The sequence below is a fragment of the Besnoitia besnoiti genome, chromosome VI, assembly GCF_002563875.1.
Source record: "Besnoitia besnoiti strain Bb-Ger1 chromosome VI, whole genome shotgun sequence".
Lineage (NCBI taxonomy): Eukaryota > Apicomplexa > Conoidasida > Eucoccidiorida > Sarcocystidae > Besnoitia > Besnoitia besnoiti.
The window spans coordinates 620,072-639,927 of NC_042361.1; the positions used below are offsets into that span (position 1 = coordinate 620,072).

At 61.7% G+C, this 19,856-nt stretch overlaps 1 protein-coding gene across 1 annotated transcript; it reads right to left on the reverse strand.

Moving 5' to 3' along the window:
- Positions 1-1,909: 1,909 nt before the first annotated feature.
- BESB_065160 (uncharacterized protein) lies at positions 1,910-18,797 on the reverse strand (the record flags this gene model as incomplete). The annotated part of the gene is made up of 14 exons (XM_029364911.1): positions 1,910-2,026; positions 2,337-2,804; positions 3,100-4,978; positions 5,337-5,698; positions 5,977-7,256; positions 7,560-7,947; positions 8,218-9,814; positions 9,951-10,318; positions 10,830-11,474; positions 11,825-12,412; positions 15,243-16,926; positions 16,992-17,507; positions 17,978-18,173; positions 18,299-18,797. The coding sequence occupies 14 exons, from the start codon at positions 18,795-18,797 to the stop codon at positions 1,910-1,912; spliced, it is 10,587 nt and encodes a 3,528-aa protein (XP_029218494.1).
- Positions 18,798-19,856: the final 1,059 nt, after the last annotated feature.

Consider the following 19,856-nt stretch of genomic DNA (forward strand, 5'->3'; position numbering starts at 1 on the left):
ACACTAGGACGCATGGGCCCCGACGGTGTGACTGTAGCGCATGTGAATCCCAGACAGGAATGCCATTTTAAACATCGAGATTACGTCTACTACTAGGATACTAGATGAAGCAGAGGCGTTTCATGAAGACAGTTTGCTGACGCAGACTTACTGTTTGGGACCCTCGCATGATACGGACGGAAATCGAACGCGAGGCGAGACGTCACGTAAGACTACAGAATGGCGGACAGAAAACCCGAAGCACTCGAAATACTATCTTCTGCTACACACGAACCACGAGTGATGACGACCTACATAGCTGCCATTCACCCACACACAGACCTGGTTCGCCTCTGGCGGCATCCGTTTCTTCCCTGGAGCGCGGACGATTGACGGGCGCCAGACTGTGGAGTCGGTCGACTGAATCTGTCGCCTGCACGGCTTGAGGCATCCAATAGAACTCAACAGTTAGTATGGAAGCGTGTCATACGGCCTATCTATCAATTCCTGCGTGTCAGTGTATGGATCTTGCTATGTACCTACAGGTATATAAGCTGCGCACGCGTGCAAGCCCTTCCTCCTCTGGGGAGGAGCCGTGTGCCTCTTCACGAGTGTCAGCCGCGGTTCAGGACTCTGCCTGCTTGGCGAAGAGCGAAGAGCAGAAATTTCTTTATTCGGCTTTTCGATTGTTGTCTGTTGCATCTGCGGTAAGGCTTCCACCGCCTGCAGCTCCCGGTTCACACGCCAGTGACCACTGACCGCTGCATTCCCTTGTCTGCCTGGACCTCAACAACCCCATGAACAGCCAACAGGATGAACCACGACGCGCCGGTCTACAGCGTGTCTTCCCCTTAGAAACAAAACCCACAGAGGCCCCGGGCCTCGCGAAGCCCTACAAACACGAAGGCGACCACCCGGCCCGAGACGTCCCTCTCTATCCCGATCTCTCCTTCGCTCGTTTCGATGCATCCCCGACAGAGAGGGAGACACGGGCGAACAGAAGAAACAATACACGGAAACCGACGATCTGCAGACCGTCCTTCGTCTGTTTTATCTCCCGCCAGACAACACGACAACAACCGTCCCGCTGGGAATCCCGGCTGCCGCTGCGCACACGCAGGACGCTCTGCACGGGCAGATTCCTTTTGCCGATCGCTGCATCAGACTTCGCAGCCAGGCGCTCCCGCCTGGCCAAAGGCCCCCGCCACGGAGTGGCTGACCAGAAATCGTGTCGGGAAAAACTCAAACGACGCGCCGCGCGCAGGGATGCCTCTTGGCTTTGTCGGCTCTGCTTATCGACCACCTCACGTCCACGTGCAGCGCCCCTATTCACCTCCTTTAAAACGCCAAAGCCTCTGCTTGAATACAGGATCCGGCCTCTTGTCCCCCGCCCCCCCCCCCCCGGGTGCCTGTGTCTCCCCCTCGCTTTCCTCTATTGCGCTTTCCGAATGAACGCGCGAACCCAAAACCGCATCGCGATGCCTTGCCCCGACGCCAGGCCGAAACACGACATTCGGCCGCATCAAAAACAAAGCAAGTGGAGATCGTAAAACGACTCGCCATGCGCGCGGACAAGGTTCGGTCGCTTCACAAGGAAATCAGATGGCGACTAAGTTCCGCCTCCTTCCACAAAACTCATGTAGAACGATTCACCGCCGCTTCTCTGCGTTCGAGCACACGCCGCACTAGAAAAGACCAAACACCTTCTCTCAGCATCTCGAACTCTGGTCTTTACACACATGCTGCCTGCGGACACGGCTCATCAGCCATAAGCAGCCTTGGTTCCACATACACTCGGATGCACATAGACGGACTTGCACACCCCACCCTATGGCACAATGCATGCACGTATGCATATATATATGTAGCTATATATGATTATATACATATATATAAGTATATGTATACATATACATGTACCGGAAAACGTCTACAAGCGCGCGCAGCCTAGCTTCTCGTTTGAAGCTGCAGCGTCGCCTCGGCAAGGCCTGACGGCGCCGACGGCCGTCGCCAGGGAAGCCACAGCGTCGTCCACGGAGCGCAAGTCCTGCAAAAAAAAAACAACAAAAGTGAAACAGGGCTCTCACGTTGAACGCGGATTTTCACCCATTTTTAACAAACACTCCCTGGCTGCCGTTCCTCTCCGTCGTGCAGGCGCATTAGTCAAGACGTGCATGCAGATCCATGCGCCCACAGGAAACACCACGCGAGCCTGTTGACGAGCCAGCCGCACAAACCGCCGCATCTGCACATGCCCAGCCGGATCTACGGCTGCATGCGCAGCGGGACAGAAGGACTTGCCCCGGAAAAAGTGGCAGACCCGCCCGGTGCAGCCAGTCGCGACACATCCGACGTACCTGACTCGCGTCGTCGCCAGCGAGGTGCTCGATGTGTATGTGGAGGTCAAGGTCGTTCACCAGTTGGACGTCATCCTCGGCTCGACTGGGGCGAGGCGCGGGCATTCGCTGGCCTTCCGTCGCCGCCACAGCCTCCTGCAGAAGCGCGAACAACTTGCTGCGCGCTCCGCAGTCCGCCACCGCTGCTTGGGCGTCTTCCCGCCGCTCACGGGCTTCGCCGTCGCCCGACGACGCAACAGAGGGTGCACGCGTCCCCGCGCCCGACGCGGACGGCGCCATGGAGCTCAGAGACGACGCCGACGACGCTAAGAACAGAATCCATTGGAGAAGGTCTCGGGACGCCGGCGCGTTCGGTGACGAAGCCGCGCCTGCGGACGAAGGCCGATGCGTCGCGGCGTTCCAGGCCTGCCGCCGGACTGGACGCTTGAGACGCTGCCGCTCCGCGGAAGATATCCAGCGGATCTCGCACTGAAAAACAGAATAAGTACGGAAAGTCACGCACATTGTTGCAGATATTTAAACATATATATATATATATATATACAGGTGCGTGCTAGAACAGAAGCGCTTCTCCAGTGTGGGATGCCGCACGGCACACACTGCACCATCCGCTTGCCTCGGAGTAACATGGGCCGTCTCAGGGTCTGGAGACTCGTTTCGTCTCCTCAACCCGCCTCCTCCTCCATACATCGTCTTTCCTCCGCGGCGTTTCGTTCCGCCGAGCGCCTGGCCAAAGCTCGCGCTTCTGTTTCTGCCGTCTCACCGTGACTCCCGTGCGCAGCAGCCGCATGCGCAGCTCGTAGGCCTTGGTGGCGAGGAAGGCCTCCGCCCTGGCCCCGTCTCGTCTCTGTTTGGTCTCGGCATCTCCGCCTGCTTTGCTGGCTGAGGGGAGCAGCTGTCCGCGCTCCGGGTGAGGCTGGCATACGACGCAGATGAGGACTTCCGGTTTGTTGGACCACTTGGGCGCCCCGTAGAAAAGCTGCTTGAGGCTGACTCCTATGCGCCGCGCCGACTCGAGGACCCCCGCGAGCTTCCGCTCCTCGTGGCCGCCAGAGATGCTGCGCACGCGACTCACGTTGCCGAAGCTCCGCCCGTCGAACTCGCGGCCCTCGCGTTCGCGACCGTCCCCGCCTCCGCCGGCAGCGCACGCGAAGGCCCCGCCACTCCCGGTCGCGCTCAGCGACGCCCTGCCCTCCCGCTGGTCCGACGCCGTCGCGCCGGAGAGCGCAAAGTGGCCGGCGAGGGATTGAGAACGCAGATTTCCGCGGAAGGTCGACGAATCGTACGGGCTCCCGGCGCCCGCGTGCAAAGCACCTTCACCCCCTGCGGCAGCGAGCGCCGCCGGGCCGCCTGCGGCCGATACGGCGCCAGAGGCGAAGGAGGACGAGGGATGCCCAGCCAAGTGCGAGTTCACCTCGTGCTTCGTCGCCAGTGACGCCGCCCCCGAGGCGCCCCCAGTCTCCAGGAGCGCGGCCTGCGCTCGCGCGTCGCCTGTTCGCTCGCCTTCCCGGAAGGCAAAGGGCGAAAAAGGCGAGGGGAACGCAACAGACCCTGGTGACGACACGCCGAGAGCGGACGCGGCCAGCGAGGCGCTCCTGTGGACGTCGTCGGAGAAGACGAGGCGCGTGGGATCCTGCTGCCCCAGGAGAAGCAACCGCTTTCCTATGCACTCAGCCGCGAGTTCCACGCCAGAGACAGACATGTTTCTCCTGCGTTTGTCGCGGGCAGCGCCGCCTTCGCGCCCGACAGGCCCCAGGTCGGCCCCGCCCCGGGCGCGGTCCCCGTCCTCGCCGATGCCCTGCATCCTGACCTCCTCGAGGAGAGCATCGTAGCGGCCGCCGCAGGCCAGGACTTCGCGCATTTGCTGCGAGGCGAAGCGCAGCGCGAGCAACGCCTGCTGCGACGCCGCGTGCTTCGAGGCCGCAGCCGACCCTCCGGCTTTAGAGTGCCGCGTTGAGGGCCCGTGGTGGAGCGTGGCGTGCGGGGCCCCTGGGCGCCCGCCGTCGAGGTTTGCGCTGCCGCCCCTCGGCACGCCACCGTGGAGCGAGGAAGCGGACGCGGCCTGCCCACCATCGCGGGCGCCTGCGAAAGCCGCTGTCTTCTCGTTCGGAAATCCCGCAGAGTAAGTCGACAGAAATGACGCGTTCACAAGGTTCCCCGCGGAACCGCCGAGGCCACTGGCGGCTCCGCCTCCGCCGCCTCCGCCGCCAGGAGTCGTCGAAGCGGCCCGCGCGATCGAAGCCCCGAGGATGTAAAAGACTAGACCGTGGGCGTACTGCGCCGTGTCAAACGGCAGGAACAGGTCGAAGCGCTGCTGCTCGGGGGGGAAGCCCTCGATCTGCGAGAGGAGCTGCTGCTGGACCCGCAGGAGCCGCAGCTGCTGTAGGATAGGCGAGGAGAGCGAGGAGAACGAGGCGACCAGCGGCGCGTCGTGGGAAGCGCTGCGACCCCGCCGCTGTGCATGCGCGTCGTCCAGCTCGCCGCGCCCGTCCAGCGAAAACGCCCCCAACGGCCCAAGATGCTTCTCAAACGAAGACAAACTCGGGTCGCTCTGGGCGAGGAGCGCCAGCGAGTCCTCGTAGCTGCGGTCCATCGAGAGAACAAACGCGACCAGCTTCGTGATGGTGTCTTCCGGTGTCTCGCTGCGGAGGAAACAGAATCGCAAACATCGAACGGGAGTGCCGAAGGCGCCCACGTGTGCTCCCGGCGAAGAAGACGGCGTTAACATCTGTCAACCACGGCGCGCGGGCAAACGTGAAGGCGACGCGTCTTGATGTCGCTCTCGCTCGCGTGCACGGTACATGCAAAGCCGCAGACGAGCGAGGAATCTAAACGGAGGTAACGAGTTATACGCCGCCGCCACCCAACACGGCGTGTAGGCGTAAGCGCATTCCGCAGAAAGCCTACACGCATCGACGCCTTGCTAGACAATATCAAGCTGCGCCCTATGGACGACGACTTCCTCGCAATGCACCAGGCTCGCTCAGCCGCACGGCTTACCCGTGGATCCCGAGCAGAGTCCACAGGACTTCAGCTTGTTGTCGCACAAAGTTTTCGTCTCGTTCTTTCTGCAGCAGCTGAAGGAGAATCCGTTCCTCGTCTTCGGCGCTCCTGCTGCCGCCCTCGCCCTCCTCTACGCCCGCGCTCGCGCCGTCGTCCGCCTCGGCCGCGCCGCCCCCAGCGGTCGCAGGGGCGAGCAAGTCGCTGCAGCCGCCCCCGGCGCCGGCGGCCGCCACGACGCTGTCGTCAGAGTAGAGAAAAACTGCCCGCAGATGCGCCTGGAGAGCCGCCTTCGTCAGCGTCCCGCTCTTCGCTTGCACCCGAAGCCAGCTCGTGAAGAAGCGCACCCGGTCTTCGGGGATCTGACACAAGCACCACAAAAAGGCGTTTTCAAGGCACCCAGTCGCGAGCCTCCGAACAGACAGAGGCGCTCGACTCCGGTCAAGCACGCTTGCCGCATGCGCAGATCTAGCAGGCAATATCTGCAATCTGCGGCCTCGTGCGCTAGGGCCGCGGATTCGCTTCCTCCCCCATGCCAGAGTCGTACTCTGTCTGCTAGGCAGTCGGCGGAAGCAACTCACAGTACCGCGCGCCCGCTCCGAGGCGATCGTCTGTGTTTTCAATCTGCCTTGGAGCTCACCAGGATCAGGTGCTGCAGAATCGTCGGCAGAAGGTCGGCGAGCGTCCATACCAGCAGCAGGCGGGTGCCGGCTGTCTGACTCCCTGCGTCTGCCGCGGAGACCATCGCGAGCGGCGCGAGGACGTCCGCGGCTGCGCTGACGACTTCGGCGTCGAAAAATGCGCCTGGGATGAGCGACTTGCCGGGATGCTTGCTCTCCAGTTGGTCGCGGTCCTTCTCTCCACGGCGCCTAGGCGGCACCGCGTCTTCGCCACACACCGCGAAGCACTCACCGAACTCTTCGTCCCAGTTCCGGAACGCGTCGAGGTCGACAACCAAGTCGTAGAGGGCCGCGTAGACTTCGTGTGGCGCGAACGAAGTCGAGGAAGCGGCGAGCGACCAGGATGCGTCCTCCTCCGCCTTGCACGGCTGGGCGCTGCTCCCCTGCCCGCGCGCTGCGCGCCTGCTTCGCTTCTCGTCGCCCGGGAAGAAGCACGACGCGCCTTTGTCCCCCGAGGCGCCGATCTTCATCCTCCTGCAGCGCACGCATCCCGCCATGCCGACGCCGCCGCACGCGGCCGCTGCGTCGTCGACCTCTCGTCCGCTCTTCTTCGACTTGCGGCTCTCTCCGGCGCGCCCCTCGTCCTCGTTGCCCTCGCGGTCTTCGCGCGGGCCGCGCGCGGGCGGCAGGCGGGACGGGCGCCCGCCAATGCAGTCCGCCTTGATGTAGGTCGGCCCGAACGCCCACCTGCGCTGCACAACGGGCAGCCCCCCGTGTGCATTGTGGTCAGCCTTACCGGCGGCCTCGGCGGCGGCGCCGTGGAAGAGCGAAAACGGGAGAATGAGCGGCGTGGCTGCGGCATCCAAGAGCAACACGACGCCCTTCCCTGGCGACGAGAAATGCTCGGCCGTCAGCAGTTCTTCGACTGTCGCGGCCGCCGCGGCCGCCCCAGCGTCGGGCGTGCAGACTCCCGCCGCCGCCGGCGCCACAGCCGTGTGGATCGGTAGACAGTCGAAGGGGAGCGAAAAAGAAAACGAGGACGCCGCCGAGGTCTGAGGCGCGCTAAACGCCGGCAGAAACGGCTGCGGCGGGACCAGAAACGGCCGGAACAGCGACGTCGCAAACAAGTGCGGCGGCGGCACGCCCTGACTCTCCAAGAGCGCATACGAAGCCGCCGCCGAAGCCGCGTGCCCCGCGGAGGAAAACGAGGAGGAGAAGAACGACGAGAACGCAGACGGCGTAGACGAGGGATAACCCGACGAAGACGGAGTGGTGCCCGAGGTCGCGCGTTGCTTCGACGCTGCAGACAACCAAAGCAAAAAACGCGAACAACTAACCCATTAGGACCGGTCGGGCGTAAGCAGCCTCGTCTATAAATATATATATGTAGGGTTTAGGCTTATATATATATATATATATATATATATATATATATATATTCTGGACATGCCGCGGCGGAATCTCCATCTTGTTTCTGAATGGCCCGAGAGACAGACGCATGGATGGGTGTAGCCCTCACTGCCTACACAGAATGCCAAAGTGGCCGCTGCAACATCCTAGAGCTAGTGATATCCACACGCCCCACCGGGACCGCCCTATGAACCTGCGTTCAGCTCGGGAGTGCTGCGCTCGAGAGCCACTGCCTCACTCTGTTGCGCGCCCTCCGGGGGGCCCGCCAGATCGAGCCCGCCGCCTTTGCCGTCGGAGTCGAGTGCGCCGGCCGGGAGGCGCTTGCCGAGAAGGCCCTTTTTTTTCTGAAGCGCGTCGTCGGCTTTCCGCTGCAAGTCGTCCTGCTTTCCCTTCAGGTCGAAAATCAATTTGGAGTGCCGCAGCAACCGACGGATCGAACTCAGGCTGCCTGCGAGTCTGCCCGTGAGCGGAAGAAAAACTGGAAGGGACATTTGCGTCGCCCCACGACGTTCGAAACACGTCGCGCAGTGCTGCCGAATCAAGCCCCGCGTGAACTGCTGGATTCGGTAGAGCAGAACGTGCTGAAGAAAAGCAGAAAAGCAGTCGCAGCTTGACACCCTACCATTAGACGTGCACGCACATATTTATAGAAGAGGGAGATGAGACCAGGTCACGGTCGAGGAAGTCTGCCCCCTCCGACTGGAAAAACGCACCCCTGCGAGACAGAGGCAGCTAAAGCCACACCAAACCTGAACCTCTCCGCCGCCTGACACACCTGAGACGCAGACTTGCATGCGGCCGCCCCCGTGGGGAGGCAACATCGTGAGGACTCTCGAACCTAGACTCCTCACCTCGGAAGCGAGCGAGCGCTTTAGGAGCAGAAACTGGTGAAGCGCCGCTTCGTCCTCGTGACGATTCAAGAGCGTGGCCATGACCTGGACGGCTTCATTCGAGAACGGGTAAGAGGCAATGACATCGTAGATGAGTTTAAACGGATGCATTTGGGAGGGCAGGGTCTTCAAAGCGACCTTTCGGTCTTCTTCTCCCTTTTTCACCGCCCTCCCTCCTCCGCGCCTCTCGTCGCCGACGTCGAACTCGCCCACGTCCGCGCAAACAAAGTCTCCTGACTCGGATGCATCAGTTCCTCGGGTCCTCCCGATCTCGAGGAGTCGCACCTCGTCTCCTCGCTCTGCAGCTCGCTTCTTCTTTTTTTCTTTCTTCTTCTCCTTGGGCTCCTCTCGGAGTCCGATGCCCCTGGAGGGCGCGCTGACGCAGTCGCTGACGATATCGGTCTCCTCCCTCAAGGCCGCGTCCGGATGGAGCCCTTTTCGCGCCCCGCCGCGGGCGTCCTTCTCGCGCTGCCAGTCTCCCTCGTGACGTTCGTTCGCTCCGCCGAGACGAGGAAGACGGTCCCCGTCGTCACCGTCGAACCCCCCGCCGCCTCTGCCTCGCCCGTCTTTTCGTTTCTGCTTGCCACCTGCTTGGTCTCCGTCGTGGCTAGCGCTCCTCGCCCGCCACCTCAGGGATCCTTTCTCAGCGTCGCCCTCCTCCTCGTCCTCCGGGTCTGCACCGCGGGCACGGGGGTCCGCATCGCCCGCCTCAGGCTGCGACGACTCCCGGACTCGCCTGCTGCCTGCCGTATCGGCTTTGCCTTCGCCGGGAGTGGCACACGGTGCCTTCTTACTGCTTGTCGCCTCCTTCCCGCGGCGGCGCTCCCGGCGCGCAGCGAGGAGAGGGTCATCGTCTTCGGTGTCCGCGTCCGCGTGCCCGAGGGCGAAGGAGCGCAGGACGTTCCTCTCGCACTGGTTCACTGCCTCGGAGGGCAGCGCCTGGCTGAGCTCCAGCGGGAGGAGAATGTCGTCTGCTAGCAAAGCATCTGCCGCCGGCCGGCGGTCAGGGTCCTGCTGAATCATCGCCAGCATCAGGGGCGCGACCTCAGCGGGCACGTGGCGCCGCAGAAAGGCCAAGGCGTCGAACGGCGGAACCGACAAAGGCGGCGACGCTGCGGGCGCGGCGACCGCCGGGGGAGCCCACGGCGCCTTGCCGGCCCCCCGCGCAGGCTGGGCGGGCGAGGAGGCGCTCTCAGCCTTGTGCGCGTGCGGCTTTCGCTCGGCCTGTTCGCCCTGCTCCGTGCGCTGAAGGCGCACAAGTTCGCGCTGCTGTCGGCGGCGCTGCTGGCGCGGCCGCAGGGCGGGCGCTGGCGGCAAGGCGTTTCCACCGGCATCCTCGCGGCCTTCGGCGCCTCGAGCTCCGTCCCCAGGAGCCGGCACCGCGTGAACGTCACCCGCGCGAGCCCCTCCACGCGGCAGCAACGCGTGGAGCTGCTGCTCGTGGTTCAGGGTCAGCTGCCCCAATACCGACGCGCGCTCCATCGCCGTCGTGAACGGAGGCGCCCACAGCTCAAAGAGAACAACACCCAGCGAAAAGATATCCGCCTTCTGGTCGTACCTACGCACAACACGTCGATGAACAGCGACGGCCAGGACCAATATATACATGAGTATGTGCGTATGTACTCATATACATAAAAAGCTGGTTGTAGCAAGCAGGTCAAATACCTCGCGCATGCTGATTCCTGCCCTACCGCGAGCCTGTCGCTTGCTCAGGCGCCATGTAGTAGACTGTTCCAACGCCAGCGGAGAGCCGCAGGGAGGGCGTGTTGCTTGTGACGTGGGAGCCCGGGAGCGAGGCCATTGAGAGCAGGAGCGGCAGGCGCTGCAGAGGCGGAAGCGACGCATTCTGGAATTCCGGCTTCACGTCGCAGCAGACGCCGTGAGACGAGAACGAAGAAGCGGTTCGCGAGCGTGGCGTCGTTGGCGTGGTGGCATGGTGAAGATTCTCCGAGCTCCCACGGCCGTGAGACGGAGAAGACGAGAAGCACCGCGCACGCTCCGCGCTCAACGAAGACTGTCCGCCCTTTAAGACAGTCGTCATCAACCCGAAGTCGCCAATCTGCACAAAAAACGCGACACACACCACAACTGCATACATGACGGTTCATATATATACATATATATATATATATATCTAAATAGAGAGATATAGTTATAATTGCATAAATAGAAATGGCATGTGGTCACGTGCAACAGGGTTATATCTCTTGGTGGCTCGGACGAATGACAAACGCAAGTGAGGGTAAGGTGTACGTGCTGGTTGCGAGAATCACGCAAATAGAACTTGAGTGATTCCCTCAGACGTAGTGCGGCTTGTGCTAATCCCACACCAGAACTCGCAATACATGGTCGTGCGTACGGCATCCATCGACGTTCAATGGAGAAAGCTTCACTTTCTAGCAGCTGCCTCAGTTGATCGTCAGGCATATGCATATATATATGTATAATTATACACCTAAACTCCAAACTATGTATATATATATATATGAATGTTGGCGTGGAAGGCAGCCGACCACCGCTGCAGATGTGTGTATATGGATTGGTGTGTGTGCACCCTTGATGAGAGTTACCTTGACACAGAGCCTGCCGTGTTCGGCCTTGAGGAAGATGTTGCTCGGTTTGAGGTCGCGGTGGATGACGCCGAGCGAGTGCATGTACGCGACGCCCCCGACCAGGTCTCGGGTTAGCCTCCACTTGAGTCCGTGAAGGCCCATCTCAGCTGCGCGTCGGCGTGCTTCTTCCGCCTCCTCGTCCTCCTCATCGCTGTCGTCTTCTTCGCAATCCTCGTCGTCCAGCCCGGTGTGCGCCGGTGGCTCAGCGGTTGGACTCTCGCCTTCCTCGCCCGCGGGCCGCGAGGCAGCCGCACGCAGTGCCGCAGAGCCCGGCCGCCTTGGGTCGCCTGGGGACGCAGGTCCGCCTCCGTCGCCCACCTCTGACTCCTCTGCGGCCGCTACTGGGGCACCGCCCTCGCCGGCCTTCGGTTTGTCCCTTCTGCGAACGCGCCGTTCTCGGCGCGCGGGCAGCTGCAGGAGACCAGAATCGATCGCCTCGCGCAAGGTGCGCCCAGGGCAATACTCCATCAGAATGAAAAGACACGTAGTCGGCTGCTTGTCTTCTCCGTTCCACGCCTCCTCTCGCCTGCCCGCCGAAGCCTCTGAGGCCTCAGGCGGTGCGGGCGTGCTTTCCAGCCACGCGTCGTAGTACCGCACAACGTGCTGGCAAACACAAAACAGCGCCCATCAGCACAGCAACGTCCTCCCCGCATGAATAACGAAAGACAGACATCGGTCTTTTTCAAGCAAACACACGACACACAAAACATGCAGAGGCTCACACGAACGCCGCCTACAAGTACGCGGAGCCACGTCGGTCCGAATGAGGGAATGCGGGCGTGCATGAGCCTGTCGTCGAACGCTGTCCCCGACCGGGGCCCCCGGGGAGCGCAACCGGCTTACGCGGCCGCTCCCCTCGGAGAAGGCGAACCCGATTCTAACTGAGTCTCAGCGGCCCGGGGTGAGTGGCCGCCGAGAGTGGCAACTGCCTTGAAGACCTGTGTCTCCCTTACCTTGTGGTTCAGCTTCGCGAGCACTGTCGCTTCTGCCATGTACGATATTGCGGTGTCTGCGTCGGAGTCCTCAAAGCCCTCGTCGTCTCTGCGTCCCTCGAATCCGCAGCGTCCCCGCCCTGCCCCCCTGGCGCCCGGAAGGCCCTCGACTTCGTTTCTGATTCGCGGCTCCTCGCCGCGGCCTCGCCTCTCTTCACAACCGTCGGAGCTGCGCGCCCGGATGCCCGCCCGTTTCTTCCGCGCCTCGAGGTCGCGCTTCTGCGCGTGGACTCCGCCAGCCCACAGGGCCAGCTGCGCAGGCGTCCGGTCTCTGCCGGAAATCGGACAGTCCGCCAGACACTTCTCGTCCTCCCCGCGGTGCTCAGAGAAGCTGCGCGCCGCGCCCCGGTCGCGCTCCGGGTCTTCGCGGCGCCCGCCGCGGCCCGACAAAGTGAGGCCGTAGCCGGGCCTGGCGCCGTCGAGCGGCGACAGGCCTCTCTCTCTGCGCGGAGCCGAGAGCGGGAATGAGGGCTGCCGCCGCCGCGGACGCGCAGCCAGCAGCGGAATGCGCTTGACCGCAAAAAGGCCTCCGCCTTGACGTTGGCGAACCTGCAGGGATGAAGCGGCCCGGGCACGCAGGAAGGAACACAGAGAGACACAGCAGGAAGGAACAGAAGGGAACGAGACGTCATGCGCGGCGAGGCCGGCCGGCGGACGCGAAAGGAGTGAACACAAACCAAGAGAACACGGAGCGCAGAACAAAGAAACCAAACGACAGCATCCCAGTCCACACACAAGGAGACAGAAATCAGGGCGCCCAGCGAAGTTCGCGACGATGAAAAACGACGGCCGACGAGCAGGCGTTGCGGGCGCGATGAGGAGGAGCCGAGTGGGGACGCGTAGACCAAGGAACGTGGGATTCGCGGATGGAGAGAGGGAGAGAGAGAAGACAAGACAGAAGCGCAAAACGGAGAAGTATGAGCCATCACTGAATCTGATATGTACCGCGCGGCCGAGCTGCGCCACGCTGTTTCATACGTTTGTCTCCACTCGCCCGTCTTCACATACTGGCAAGGCGGGCGAAGGGGAGGGAGTCCCCTGCGCAGCTGCATCGAAGCAGCTGCGGACGCGCCCCGCCTTTCTCAACTCCGTCTCTCTCCCCCACACAGAAAGCGCATGCAGGTTTACAGGCGGTCCCCGACGCAACCGACCACCATGCCGGGACTCTGCTCAACAACGCGCAGAGGCCCCCGCGCGAATGCATACATCTATATACATATACGCATGCGCCCCAGATAAAAGTATACAGTGGTAAATATGCACATACCGAGTCGACCTCAAGAAAACGCTCATCTGCTTGTCCGGAATGTCCTGCAGCTAGCGCCACGATGGAACAGAGCATTCAGACAACGGCACTCTACGTGGCGAGGCGATTTTGATGCACCCAGGAGGTCGCCAGTATATGGGGGAACCAACAGCCACGAGAAGCAGGAATTGACACCCGCGCGAGGCAGTGTAGCCTCAACGCGCTGACATGCCTCTACCCCAATTCCTTTTCTTCCACGTGTAATTCGACTCTATGCCATCTCGCGCGACAGAACAGGCTTCGCCTGTTTCCTCTCTCCGCCGCGGCTTTAGCATTTACATGCAAGCCTACAAATATGAGTGCACTCGTCAGTGCCCGCCTTTGACGGCCTGGAGGAAGCATGAAGACGCGACGCAGTTGGCTTCGGCTCTGCCGTGGCGCACGCGAGGCGTGGCGCCTGTGCGGCCTTGGCCCGATGAAATCAGGAGCTTCGTGTGGTATTCACACGTCGGAAAAAAACTTCATGTCAAGCAGGCGCCGACGCTGAGCAGCCGCCGACGCTGAGCAGCCGCATGTAACCCGCCAGACAGGACGGGCACAGCTCCCTGCACACCGACGTCCAACCGAGGGAGTCCTCCAAAGAAGCTGCAGCCAGCAAAGAGGCCCAAGCGAGCAGGCCACCTGCGCGTCACATAAAAACGCCGCGAGCCTGTGGAGTCGGCGACTCGCCCGCGCGCGCAGTACCAGGAAACGAAAGGAAGGAGACTCGCTTGTGACCGTCCGGCAGGCTTGGGTGGCGGGGCAGAAGCTCGCCCTCACGCCAACCGCCAGAGGAGGAGATCCGGACGGCTCAGGCGCAGACGACAGCGACTCACACCGAACTCACCACCACAACGTTGTGCACAGAAATACAAATGTATTCATGTCTAGGTAGGAATGCATGCAGATGTCTACGAAACTATGAGTCGCGACTTTCGCTGCATCGGCGGCCGCGGCCAGGCAGGGCCGCGTCGCGTGGGAGGCAGTCAGCCTCCTCGCGTGTCCCACGCGAATGCCAGTGCACGAGTAAAGCGCTTCGGGGAGAGTCGTGGAAACGTGCGGCGCGGCTGCACCGAGGCTCGTGAGTACCAGAGCACGCATGCAACGCTGCGGGCATGCATGTGACTCTGTGAGCAACGTAGCGCAGCTCGAGACTCCGAGCTGCAGTGGCCGATTCGCGCGCGACTCAACTATCCGGAGGATTGAGGCTACGAGAAAAGGCCCTCGAGAGGAAGATGAACGAGGAGTTTGGATGCTCTAGACAGGTGCTCACCGCTAAAGGCCCAGATAAATCGGCGCTCAAACCCGATCCTCGAAACGCCACGAGGAATAAAAACGCCTTGGGCACCTCGCCGTCTTGCCCGTCTACACGCTAGGGCGCATGCACTCTCAGCACTCGCAGACAGATGCACACAGCTGTCGATCACACCCATGCAAAGGGCATTCAGCCTCTAGGCTTCTGCTCATGCGCTGCTCCCCTTCCCTCGACCTAGCTCTGTAGGCCCGCACTCCGAACCAAAAACTCATAAATCTATTCAGTGCTCCATCCTGCGGGCGGATATCAGGCACCTGTACACAGCCACACCCGCGTCCTCTTCCCGCGCACACGCCCGTTCTCTCAAGAGGCTGATACGCGCATTTCTCTCGCCTGTTATCTCGCGCCTTCTCACATCCCAGACTCCCCGTGGTTTGACAAAAACTTTGCATGACTCCCTGCCAGAAACTTTCACGTTCTGGCACGTTGCCGCATCTTCTCGCGAGCGGTTCGAGCTCCCCGGTGCCACCCTTCGTTTGGTATCGAAGCGCCTCGCACGCTGTCAAAGCTCTGCGCGGCCCAGATGCTCGCCCGGCGTCAACCTATCACTCCGGGGCACAGCCACTCGGAGCGACGCTGCATGGTGGCATGTCTAGAGTCTCGTCGGCTACATGCCAGCATGACCAGTCTCGTGAGCGCCGCTGCTCGACCGCAGACGCTCTTTCCGCCTCGCTTACTCCAAGTGCAGCCGTCGGCCTGTCCCTCCCCGTCAAGACGCTTCCTGCCTCCCCCCCCCGGCCCGCACCTCCCCTTCAATGATTTCGCGCGTCGATGCTTACCTTCGTCACACTGCCGAAGCCTCCTGACCCGAGTTGCTGGAGCTCAATAAACTCAGTTTGGTAGCGGCTAGCCGTCGCCTCCTCTGTTTTCCTCTTTCCTTTCTCTGCTGTATCAATATCGTCTCTGACCTCGCGTCGGGCGCCTCGCCCGTGCCGGGGCATTTCGGCGGCTGAACATCTGCCTGGTTCAGGTCCACGCAGCGCCTCGCCCTCTGCCTTCGCCTTTTCAGTTCCCTCTCCATTTTCTTCGTCGGCCTTATTCGCTGGGTCCTGCAACTCGCGAATCGAGCTCTGCCCTCTGAGTTCGGCGTGCGCTGCGCCATTGTCTCTTTCGTTCTGCGAAGGCATGGTCTCGCAACACCGCCCCTCTCTGGACCGCTCGCAGGTCCCTCCCCTCGCACCTTGTAAGTCTTCGTCTCCGCCCTCCTCATGAATAATATCCAGCACAGTCTCCGTTTCACCCGCGGCGGCGCACTGCCCTTGCATATATCTATCGCCTCCATGCGCAACGTCAGGGCGTCCTCTGGCGGCCAGCGTTGATTCGCTTCCCTCTCTGTCGCCGCGCGCCTCTGCAGCGTCGCCTACTTCCTGCAGGTCGCTGTGCCCGCACTTCACCGTGTCTAGCGCATGCCGATCGCTGCGTGCCGCGTACCACTCTGCTATCACAGGCGCATCGGAGACGCCGCGACCAGCGAGGTGTTGGCGTAAATCACTAAGATGCGCTGGCGACACCGGGACTCCATGCTGCTGAGCTGCGAGGCCCGCGAATAGGGAAGCGCCTTCACTATGGCTGCCGTCGCCGCCTCGTCGCGCAGGTCCTGAGTCAGACAGGTTAGGCGGAGACAGGCGTGCAAGGCTTCCTTGATGGCTGGTCGCCGACGCCTCTGGACCGGAAGCAGAAGACGCCATTTCAACTGCTTTGTGCGACACGTTTCCTCCCTGCGAAGACAGCATGGGCGTGTGTGTAGACGCGCGGCTCGCCTGCACCATCGCTGTCGCTCCAGAGAGCTGTTGACGCATCCCGCTCCCTCCGACAGGGCCCCAGCAGCTCCCGCCCGCGTCTCCCGACAACGCCTGAGAACCTAGCCCAGCTGCGGGTTGGCGAGGCCTTTGCGCACGAGGCGCAGGCGAAGAAGAAAGGACTGACGCGGAGCGGGAGGCAACAGCAGATGCCGCCCGCGCACGAGAAGCGGGCGCTTCGACTATCGCACCTGGAGACGCCGTACGGTCGTCCTCGATACTTCCGCTTTCGGCTCCACCACTCCCCCCCACTGAATGCGTGCATGCTTCTGAGTCTCGCTGCAGCTCTCGCTTCCAGAGCACATTGCTTCCGTTCGCCGCCCGTGTGAGCTCATGCGGCGAGTCGCGCGCAAAGACTCCGTTCTCGGCTTTCCCCTGCCGCTTCTCCGCGCCAGAACTTCCCGCGGCCGACGAGGCGTTTGCGAGCGATGGGTTTCGCTCGCCCTCAGCCTGGCGGTTCGTCTCCCGAGTCGACGGACCCGAAGGGGCGCGCCTTCCGAGGGACGAGGGTGCGCTGGCTCCGTCCGCTGGAGCGGCTACAAAAGAGACGCGGTGTCGGCCTTTCTTCTTCTCCTTCGCCTCGAAGACTTCCCGTTCCTCTGTCCCCCCTGCATCACCCCGAGAAATGGATTCATCAGGTGGCGACGCGCAGCCGCCTTCACCCCTGCGGGACTCCTCTGCCCACACACAGAGAAACCTGGTCACCAGGCGCATGAAGAGGCGGTGAACGTCATCTTCGCGGGCGCCTTCAAGATCGGGGCGTCCCCGAGAGCGATGCTGGTCGTGTCGCCTGAGGGGGCCTGCCCCCCCTGCGCGCCGTGCCCCGCGAGCAGCAGCGTCTCTACAGCTGCTGCAGTTCTCAGGATCTTTTGGACAATCTCCAGACTCGCGCCAAAGATCGCTTCGCGCTCCAGCTCCTCATCAGGCTCGCCCCCCTCGCCTGTCCTCCGCTTCGTGTCTCCCACGTTGTCCGCCGCCTCGCGTGGACGCTGAGCTGCGCTTGCCTCGCGTGCGAGCTGCGGGGCACCGCCGTCACGTCGCTGCTGAGTGACTGCGGCGCCCCGCTGCTGGCGGCTTCCAGGCTCTCCGTCTGGAGCCGCGTACGCGCAAAGCGCGGAGAAAGGCAAAGGCGCGAAGAGCGCAGATGTGCGTGAGATCACTTCTTGCGCTTGCAGACAGAACGAAGGGGGCAGCCCCCTGATGCCGCAGAGCCCGACGCTGACATGCGCAAAGCCTCCCGAGGCGCTGAACAAAAAGAGCACGCATGAGCAAGACATTCGGAGAGAGCTCAGCAGCGCAGAGCATTGCACGTCAGACAGTCGCAGGCGAAGAACCAAGAGACGCCGCCTGGAGCTGCACGCGACACGCACACGTTTGCTGCAGAACGGGATGTCCCCATTTTTTGTATTTGAAGCAGGCATGTATATGTATGTATATAATATGTGTATACACAGCCAGGAGCCGTGTGCGCACAGTCAGGCACGGTGGTCGGCGGATTGCATGACGTGTGAACAACTGCGCGTGACGACATCCAGCAGGTGTTCGAGTCCGCGCTACGCAAAGGCACGCAGCGGAACGTGCGGAGGACGCACATGGCCGCCGATGCGCCGTGACTCTTGAGTGCACACACGCAACGACTGGAGAAGGGAAGAGGCCAAAGCGCCGAGTCAATCGGGACGTCAAACACCAAGACTCTCGAGTCCCCGCCTGCCTACCTGTGGTGCAGAGGCACGAGGCGCGCCTCGAAATCGATCCCAACAACGCTCGGCTTCTTCTTCCGACCGCGTCCTTTCTTGGAGGCGGTCGTGACGTAGACAGACGCGAGAAGGACACACGGCTCTGAGTTGCCGCTGGGTGAGTCTCGCCCCTGGTCGCAGGCGCACGCGTCTAAAGTCCCAACGCTGTGGTCGTCTGGAACGCGCGCGCGACCAGCGGACGTATGCGGCGACGTGCGTTGGGCTTGTGCGCAGCTTCCTGCTCCGTCTGTTGCGCCGCTAGACGACCCTTCTGCCTTCCCCCCCCGCGCAAACCGTGACTCCCCCGGGACGCCTCCTCAGGGTCGCTAGCCGTGGAGTCTGAAGCAAAGACGACGTTGGAGTCGCCGTCTTCGAGGCCGAAATCATCGAGGAGATTCTCCGCGGACCAGCCCCAGTGAGCGGGCGGCTTCCTGCTGCTAGAGGCCGGAAGATCATACGTGGCTAAAGCCGCCAGCGCCGCTGTCTCCTTCGTCCGTTCAGTCGCAAGGAGACGGCGAACCGACTCCAAGCACGCGCCGCGCAGGCGCGAGCTCGCCGGTGGCACACTCCATAGAGATGACAGAGAACGAGGAGAAGCTGAACAAGAGAGAGACGAAGGATGAGGAGGTGAAGAGGAAGGGTTGGCAAGCACCTCCGCAGCGGACGACAGATATCCAAGAGAATGGAGAGAAAACACGACACGAGGGTCCACAGAGTGAGATTCGAGAAGCAGAAGAGAGCGAAGGAGGAGCACGTTCCCTTCTCTTCTTCCTCTCTCTCTGCGTGTTTTACCATCCATTCCTCTGCCGGTGTGAATCCCCAAAACAAAAACAAAAGAAAAAAAAGCAGCGCAAGAGCAAGACAAGGACGCAAAATTGTCGAGGGCCCCGGGAGACCTGAGGAGACAAACAGGCCGGCGCAACGTTCTCCAACGGGTGAAACCTTTCGTCACTCAGACATTCTTAAAACACGCACGCGGGGATAAAAGCCCACGGAAAATCTGAAAGCACCGAACCTTTGCAGAGAAGCACCGGCTCATGTGAGCGACAACGCAGACCCGAGACATGTCAAGATGCAAGAAGCGAGGAAACCCCCTTCGTTTGTGAATCGGTTCCCCGTCCGGCACCTCGAGCGAACATACACGCCTGGATTTTCCATCCACTGCAGCATGAACACGGTCTGATTCTTCAGACCTGCTGAGAAAGCGGAAGAAAAGGAGAGAGTTCCCCTGAGGCCCTGCGCGCGATTTTCTTTCCACAATGTGATTCGACCCGCAGAGTCGTTCACGTCTTGCCGCTTTCACGCGCGGCAAAGATGTAGGGCACCAAAAGAAGAGCCCAAACATACACCAGCCGAAGCTGGAAAGAAACGGAGGTGAGCGGCAGGAAGGGGCTCCAAACGGAACAAATGACAGAGCGGCAAGCAGAAGAGGCACCGTTTCGTGCTTCTTCATCGATCGCTTGTCAAGTCGCGAAGCGGACGCGTGTGCCGCGTTGCCGCCGCGTCCGCTCTAGATGATAAGAAGAGACAAACCACGCAGCTGAAAAGCACGAGCGAAAAACAAGAGATGTGGTAAAAGACGAGTGACGAGTTTTTTTTACCCTCTTGTTGAAGCAGAACAGACAGAAGTGGGAACTCCCCAACAGTATGCTCGATAATCTGTCGAGCCGTAAAGTATAGAGCACTCGCCTTAGTTGCTGAGAGTCGCGTACCTCCTTTAGAGTTTCCCCGTCGCAAGCTCGGGAAAGATATCTGTTTGAGTCATGCAGTGAGCCGAAGAGATGTCAACGAGAATTCGCAAAGCGATCGCAGCATGTGGCGTACTACCTCCATCTTTTGCATTGCGACGGAAAGTCTC